Source organism: Scleropages formosus, chromosome 13 (assembly GCF_900964775.1).
Source record: "Scleropages formosus chromosome 13, fSclFor1.1, whole genome shotgun sequence".
Classification (NCBI taxonomy): domain Eukaryota; kingdom Metazoa; phylum Chordata; class Actinopteri; order Osteoglossiformes; family Osteoglossidae; genus Scleropages; species Scleropages formosus.
This window is the reverse complement of record NC_041818.1, coordinates 18,341,698-18,350,055: the sequence shown is the minus strand read 5'-3', so window position 1 is coordinate 18,350,055 and position 8,358 is coordinate 18,341,698. Positions and strand designations below refer to the sequence as shown.

At 40.8% G+C, this 8,358-nt stretch overlaps 1 protein-coding gene and 1 non-coding gene across 2 annotated transcripts; one reads left to right on the top strand and one right to left on the bottom strand.

Moving 5' to 3' along the window:
* The first annotated feature begins 1,952 nt into the window (after positions 1-1,952).
* On the top strand, positions 1,953-3,593 carry med7 (mediator complex subunit 7). Its single transcript, XM_018756374.2, has 2 exons — positions 1,953-2,042; positions 2,583-3,593. Exon 2 carries the CDS (start codon positions 2,592-2,594, stop codon positions 3,309-3,311), a length of 720 nt encoding a protein of 239 aa, XP_018611890.2. The 5' UTR covers positions 1,953-2,042; positions 2,583-2,591; the 3' UTR covers positions 3,312-3,593.
* A 1,803-nt stretch (positions 3,594-5,396) lies between these two features.
* trnas-uga (transfer RNA serine (anticodon UGA)) lies at positions 5,397-5,478 on the bottom strand. Its single transcript has one exon. It is a non-coding gene; the product is annotated as a tRNA-Ser (tRNA).
* Between the last annotated feature and the right edge of the window lie 2,880 nt (positions 5,479-8,358).

The window sequence follows — 8,358 nt, the reverse complement described above, 5'->3', positions numbered from 1 at the left end:
GACGGTTAACAAGCTTCATCTGCTCGGGTTTGGAGTCAGAGTTGTCCTTCTCTTAGGCTGGCTGCCAACCAAGGCTCACAGTCCAGCCTACCCATCCAGTTATACTGCCGGATACTTGGTCGCACGGATGCTGTAATGTAGGAAAGGCTCTTTGCAGTGACCTCACTATACCGGGAAGGAGAGGCAATGTATTGTGTGTGCACTTTTCCCTGGGTGAGCGGGACGTCCGGCCCAGATCTCATCCCACACTACCTGCTGTATGCCTATTTGGACAACATCTGTGTACTGCAAACATTTTTGATGATGATTCAGGGCAAGACTTTGACTGGACCACTCCAGGACACTCACCATGTTGTTTCTGAGTCACCACAGCATTGCTCTTTCACTGCATTTTTTCCCCTTTTCAGACCAGAACAAGTTGCCTTGTAGTATTTTCCTGTATTTTGCACCATTCCGACAAGAAACCCATTGCTTCTGATGAAAAGTATCTCTTACTATAATCCTGCTGCTGTCATACCTCACAGTTGGGATGATGGCATTTCTTGGGGCATGGACAGTGTTACTTTTGTGCCCCAAAGCTCTTTCTTATTCTCATCAGACCATCATACCTTTTCTCATATCTTGCAACTAGAGCTGCTGCTTCACATCCAAAGGACCCAGAAATTTGCATTACAGTTACTCATTTAACTGATGCTTTTCTCCAGAGCAACTTACGCTGCTAAGCTACTTACAATTATTTCCACATTTATACAGCAGGGTAATTTTACTGGAACAATTTAGTGGAAGGAGCATGCTCAAGAGTACTACAGCTGGAGGTGAGATTTGAATCTGTGATCTTTGGGTCCAAAGGAAGCAGTTTTAACCAATACGCTACAAACTGTCCCTTTACGACACTTACAATACAATACTCTTGGGCAACATACTTACAAAAATTACCTGGCTGCATCAGCTGAATTAAAAAATGACCAAAGCTTAGCTGGATCACCATGGTTTTTCGTTAGTTAAGGGCCTGTATACGCCAGGATTCTGCAGAGCTCTTGATGAAGATGCTGTAGTGTATGTGCCTTTACTCCACTCTCTGCCACTGACATTATAACTCATTCAGAGTAACCTTTGCCCTCTCGGTAGCAATCCTCTCAAGTCCTCTTGTACGGATGGGGTGTGAGTCTTCCTCTTTTCTAGTGTCTGAGGCATTCTTTGTATAAGTTTTACATCTTCAGTTAACAAGCCAAGAGTGCTCACTAGGATCTCACACTGTCTGAACCGCTTGTCCCATACAGGGTCGCGGGGAGCTGGAGCCTAGCCCGGCAGCACAGGGCGTGAGGCTGGAGGGGACACACCCAGGATGGGACACCAGTCCCTCGCAAGGCACGCCAAGCGGGACCCGAACCTCAGACCCACCGGAGAGCAGGACCCAGTCCAACCCACTTCAACTCGGATCTCTCCCTATACTTAATTTGCTTTGCCCTCTTTCCTTCTCTGTGCATTTCTTAATAACGTCCTTTCAGTTCTAAAAACCAATGTCACTAGTAAAAAGTTTTCTCACACCTTTTTTTTTGCTTTTACACATGTCGAATGTGCCGTTTGGAGTAAATCTGCCGAGGAACTGCTTCTTGTCTTTTTAAGCAGGATCATCATATAAACAGGAAGGAGGAGTGGTTTTATACGAGAAACTGTATAACATTATTTTACATACACAACAAAAAAAAAAAAAAGTATCAAAAGTAACAGCTTTCGATTGCTTCAAGAACATTCCTTAAAAGCACCGTTGTGGGATCCTTGTATTTGAATGTCCTTTTTTTTTTTTTTTTTTTTTTAACCTAAACCAATAGTTTTCCGTTTTCTTCGGCTCAAGTTCTCCAATCAATGTCTTTAATACTCTCGCGGCCATACTAACTAACCAATGGCTATTACGAGTGTTGCCGGCTACAGCCAATGAATGTACCCGTAGAGGTTACGTGACTGATAGAGACAGTAATCTGTTTTGTGTTTATTGAAGGTGTAAAAACATTACATTTTGTTGCAAGAAGGTGATCTGAAAGGTAAGCTAAATTAAAATATTTCGGAATGTGAATGTAAGCTATCTCGCTTACATAATTTAACAAGTAGTAGCAAAGCCAAGACTTAGCAAAACTGAAGATTCAATAATTGTTGTTGCTGCTGTGTGTCGTGTCGCGTCGTCCGAGTTGTATTATTTACTAATATTTTGCTATTAAATTTCACATTACCGTACTATTCAAACGCCACGCTTTTAGTAATACGGATGTCTTTCTTGTTCACTGGTAGTAGATGGTAGGTTTCTCACAAACCCCAAATACAAACATATATGACATTGACATTATGATATGATCGAGTGGAAGATCGAAGCGAAAATCTGGGTAATCAATAATAACGACATCATATAAAATATTAAAAATGACATGCTGAGAGATTAATACGACTTAATCATTGTATAAATGAAATTTGCCAGTCCTTTCTTTACTATGTATGTAGTTAACTAACTATCATGTGAATAGCAGTGTTTCTTATTTCCTTAAGTTAAGTATGCTAATAATAGTTTGGTATTGATTCTACGTCCTCAGCCATCCACCATGGGGGAGCCCCAGCAGGTGAGCGCCTTGCCACCGCCACCCATGCAGTACATCAAGGAATATACGGATGAAAATGTTCGAAAAGGTCTGGCACCCAAACCGCCGCCCCCGATTCGGGACAGCTACATGATGTTCGGAAATCAGTTTCAGTGCGATGACCTCATCATCCGGCCTTTAGAGAGCCAGGGCATCGAGCGCCTGCACCCCATGCAGTTTGATCACAAGAAGGAGCTGAAGAAGCTCAACATGTCTATCTTGGTCAATTTTCTGGACCTGTTGGATATATTGATCAAAAGCCCAGGCAGCATCAAAAGGGAGGAGAAGCTGGAGGACCTGAAGCTGCTATTTGTGCACATGCATCACCTGATAAATGAGTATCGGCCGCACCAGGCACGAGAAACGCTGCGCGTCATGATGGAGGTGCAGAAGCGGCAGCGCCTGGAGACAGCCGAGCGTTTTCAGAAGCACTTGGAGCGCGTGGTGGAGATGATCCAGACCTGTCTGGCCTCTCTGCCAGATGACTTGCCCCAGGATGATGAACCTTCAGGGGCCACAGCTGCCAGTGGAGCCCCAAGACTTAAAGTGGAGTCAATGGATGTGGAAGAGGCAAGCAGCAGTTGTGTGGGGGTACCTCTAGACAGGAATGCAACTGTAACCAAGAGGGACAAACTATGGGACAAAGATGCTGCCATGTGCAGTATCATTGATGAGATGACCTGATTCAGGCTTTTTACGGTAATCTCAGTATCTGAGTTACCCAAATAATGTTTGTGATAAACTGAGAAAATATCACAACTATGAATCATGTGAAAGGGACATAAAGCAAGTAGATATGTAATAATGTAAAAAAAAAATTAAATATACATATTTTTGTTTCTACTTTTTTGTCATAACTAAAACTTTCTTGTGAAAAAATACTATAGATAAAGCGGGAACATTTTGGATACATGAAGTTTTGCAGGAATGTGTATTACAGTTGTGAAGACTCAATATGAATAAACTATCAACACAACATCCAAGTTTAAAAATGTTATTTTCTCAAAGCTGCCAAAGGAGTCAGACACAAACACATCCATATATTAATATTCATTAATTGTATGCATGTAACTTTTTTGTTCCAGTTTCAACCCTTAATAACCATACATTTAACTGCATGTATAAATTTTAATACATTTTAACAAAGTGTCTTTTCAGACTTTCAGCAACCATTTTCCTGAAAATGCTGTCTTTCAGAGTCAAAATTTATTGGTGAAAATAACAAAGATGGTTAATTACTAAAAGGACTACTATTTGCAAAGGGCAAACCAGAAATGAGTCTAAGGCCAGGAAGCTCAGAGACATGCCACAATTGATATGAGTATTAGCAACAAAGATGCACTTTAACTTGCTCCAGGCAAATGTTGCAAATTAGCATTAGCTGGTACAGATTTTTCCTACTGCTAGTATTAATTGGGCCTTGAGAGAGTTAAAAGAGAAGTGGCAGCTGGGAACATAGTGGTGAAAGATCACAGGTTCAAATTCTGCCTCCAGCTATTGTACCCTTATGTGGAGTATTTACCATAAATTGCTCCAGTAAAATTGCCCAGTTGTATAAAGGGGTAAATAATTTAAGTCACTTTGCAGAAAAGCCTTAGATAAATGTATAAATTAATGATTAAAGCAGGAAGTTTACACAAAACAAACACAGTCCAATACTTTCAAATTATAAGACAGTTATAGAAAAGAAGACCAGGGTTTAAGTCCATATTCCTGTGGTAACCTTGATAAAAGTTCTTAGCCTGGTTTGTACCGGTAAAAATGACCCAGCTAACTTAATGTGTAAGTAACTTTATTTTACAATGCTTTGGACAAAGACATGAAAAATACCCATTTTCTGTAACTGCTTGTCCTGGTGAGGGTCATGGCAGTCCGGAGCCTATCCCAGAATCATTGGACGAGAGTCTGAAGAGAGGAGTACACCCTGGATGGGGTCCAGATAAAACCTCTTTTGAAACACAAAGTGAGACAAAACCTTCTTAATTAAAGTTAAAAATGACAGAAGCCCCTGTGTTTTTTATTTCTTAATGGCATAGGATACAGCATCAGGTGGTAGTAAATGAAATTTAAATAAACCTTAACACTCAATGTTTTTAATATAGCTTATTTTTTATTCAAAGATATTATGTTCTTTTAATCATGCTTTTTATAATTCTACAAATTTTATGTTGTAAAACAGTAAGCTGTGAATTTGTAATGCTGCTATCAACATATGCTACAATACAATACTTAAAATTTCTTCCTTATTGCAGTCTCATTATATAATAATTGTAGTATTTTACAATTCAGAGGAATGTTCACAGACTACAAATAATCAGAAGAATAAAAACTTTAATTATTCGTCCTGAGGGAAGTGTTGTCCTTCACTCCACCCTGGACAGCACACCAGTCCATTGCAGGATAGCCACACACACTTGTTAAAGGCAATTCAGTGTCACCAGTTGACCTGAACAGCAGGTCTTTGGCCTGTGGGAGGGACCCCACGCAGACACGCGGAGAACGTGCACACTCCACACCCACTGAGCGGGGCTCAAACCCAAATCTGCTCACACCACGCAGGCGCCGTGAGAGAGAAGCGCTACTCGATGTGCCACGTGCTGCCCTTTATGCTTCCGTCCACCGTTTACTTCCTGTGTGACGTATACTGCTCAAATTAATCTTGAGAAGTGTTTCATTCAGGGTTTCCAGAAGTATTAGCATCGAATTAAACCTGTTGGAATGTTCTCGTGTAAGAATTTATTTTTTTTAAACGTTTAAGAAAAGTAATGTCGCTGCGAGCAGGGTTCGAACCTGCGCGGGGAGACCCCATTGGATTTCAAGTCCAACGCCTTAACCACTCGGCCATCACAGCACACGTTCGCGTACTGAAACCAAAGCCTTTTAAAATAACGAAAAGAGTTTTGGTATTTGCTTTTAATGGTATTAATTTTGTTATCTTGTAATATTTCAGTTTTTTTCACTAAGTGTTAGATGTGGAAAAAAAAACCCAAAAGGGAATGTTTATCTATCTCTAGTTTCTTATAGGACTACTATCCCTTCCTTGTGTGTGACGTAGTCCTCTGCAGTTATGTATTTTTCTACAAATTGAAACAATAACAATTGCCCGAGAAAACCCATAGTGCGATGCATTTCAAATATTATGTAGGCCTGCGCGACGCCTCCTCAGACTGCTCCATCACACCAGTAATTAACACTGTCAGACAGGAAGCTGCGCGAGTGTTACTGCGAGTAGCCATTTACTGTACTATTACTATTAGTGTACGTACTGCGAGTAATACGTTTCACCGGCACGCGCAGCTTTCATGAATCAACAAGCCTGTGTGGGGGAGAACGGTGTATATTAAAGATAAAATCTGAAAAAAAAGATAAAAGTGCCTTTTAAAAAATGTTCATAATAAGTGCCGGTAATTAAAAACGACTGTATAGTTTCGACTTGTGTCCAGATCTACACAAATGAGCGAGTGGCACTGACTCGCAGCGAACCGCCGGTCGGGCGCGTTGCGACACGATGTCGCAGCCACTAACGCCCTGGTCTCCCACCTGTTAAGACAGGGTGCGGATTGGATACCCGCTTCCTTGTGGCGTTTGTATTGTATATTGACATTCTGCCCCTATAAATAAAGGGCTTACGGGTGATGGAGCGCTTATTCGTACGAAGGATTGTGTGGAGTATTGTACACTGTCGTTCTTGCGTTTCATTGCCTCTCCGTGAAAAGTTGGTACTCATAGTGTTAATTAATTCAATTGGGAGTTGCTTGGAGAAAAGCATCTGCATGTGGTGAATCATGTAAAAAAGTACTCGTACTTACTACGAAGCACTCAGCACTGTTGTTTGGGGGAAGTGAACATGATGTTATACAAGGTCCGTGGGCGGGCCTGCCACCCTGTTGTGTAAGTGCACTTTGGCAGTGTGATGTAAGGACACTTTCAGGTGAACACATTACATTAACATTTATTCATTTAGCAGACACTTTTCTCCAAAGCGACGTATATCTCAGCGAAATACAAATTTGTGCATTACATTAGATTAGGAGAAAGAGACATAGTTGCAGACATGTGGTTCTTAAGTAAACCTAGTTTGTTACTTTCCACCTGGTGCACCGGTGTTCGTCGCTCAAGTAGGTGGATAAAACGCAGGATAGATGAACCCTGATAACCTTCCTACAATTTTTTTTTTTTTGTTATATAAGGTACACAAACATTTACATACAATGCAGGAGTAGCGACTGTGTGAAGGCTTATCTGGGGTTGATCATAAAGTTATGGTGCATGAACGTTGACGTTACACATGAGCTGGAGAGATCTTGGGCGAAGTGAGTCCGGAAAAGATGAGTTTTCAGATCCTTCTTGAATGTAGACAGAGTTTCCGCAGTTCTGAGTGAGAGGGGAAGGTCGTTCCACCGCAACGGAGCCAGAACCGAGAACCTCCGTGCTTTAACTTTTGCGCACGGGACTTCCAAGCGAGCAGACGCAGACAAGCGAAGGGGTCTGATTGGGGTGTAGCGGTTGATCAAGTCCTGTAAATAGCTGTGAGCAGTTCTGTTGATGCATTTGTAGACAATAACCAGGGTCTTCAATTTGATCCGGCCAGCTATAGGAAGCCAGTGTGGAGAAATGAGTAGAGGAGATACATGGGAACGCTTTGGCAAATCAGACACAACTCTTGCAGCAGCATTGGTGCTGCCAGATGAAACTGCAAAAAGAAAAAGTGAAATGAGAGAAATCTGCTTTTTTTTCTCAGTTACTTGTGTACAACTGATGAAACAGAGTTCAGCGTCTGAGATCACAATACAGTGCATTATACAGCCGACACTCAGATTGACTACCAAGGGTGGCAGAGTCATCGAGGGTAGTTAGTAACATAGTGGTTAGAGTCGCTGCCTTTGGACCCAATGGCTGCAGGTTTGCATCCCATCTCCAGCTGTTAGGTTAAGTGACTATCCTAGCTTGCACCATTAAAAGTACCCAGCTGTATAATAAGTAAATAACTTTAAGTTGCTTTGGAGTAAAGTGTCACTGACTGCATCAAGCACTGCAATAGTGTCATTAAAATAAATCTGTAAAATCTTCTTGTGTTTAAATTAAAGCATTAAAATAATTACATCCCTCTTTTCTTACAATGTTGTGTTTCTTATGTTGGTCCCTGGTGAGCATTAGCTGTAACTAATGGTTTAATATTATTCCATCGGTTTTAGAAGCTGAAGATAAAAGAAGACGATGCATCTTGCCCCAGAAGGAAACCAAAATAGAGTTCCAGGATTTTTACCCTTTAGTAAAATGAGAAAATGTAAATATCATTGTCAATAAATTATAATACAATACTGTAAGTGACACTGATACAATACTTAAATCCAGTCAGTGAATGGCAGGTGATTCAAATAAATTAAATATAAACCCTGAGACACAAAGCACTGTCACCTCTGTAACACTGTGTCACTTGTCTGGGCATCAAGTCATTCTTATCTGCCAGGTGAAGATCACTGTGTTGTCCATAATAATAGAAAAAAACAAATCAGTCCTCTTCCCCTTTCTCCAGCATTACTACTGTACCACCTATAAAGAACACCTTCTACTGGCATATATATATGCATTCTGTCTTTCTTTCTTGTTCTTCCAGTCCTGACTTTATTTATTTATTTACTTATGTAATTATATATTTATTTATTTTATACCTCACTTCTTAAGGAAGTCTATACATCGCTGTTTTTTGTTAAGTGCTATTGAATCAATG

Bases quoted from the DNA above. Each gene is read 5' to 3' on its own strand.
- med7 (XM_018756374.2), top strand. From the start codon at position 2,592: ATGGGGGAGCCCCAGCAGGTGAGCGCCTTGCCACCGCCACCCATGCAG.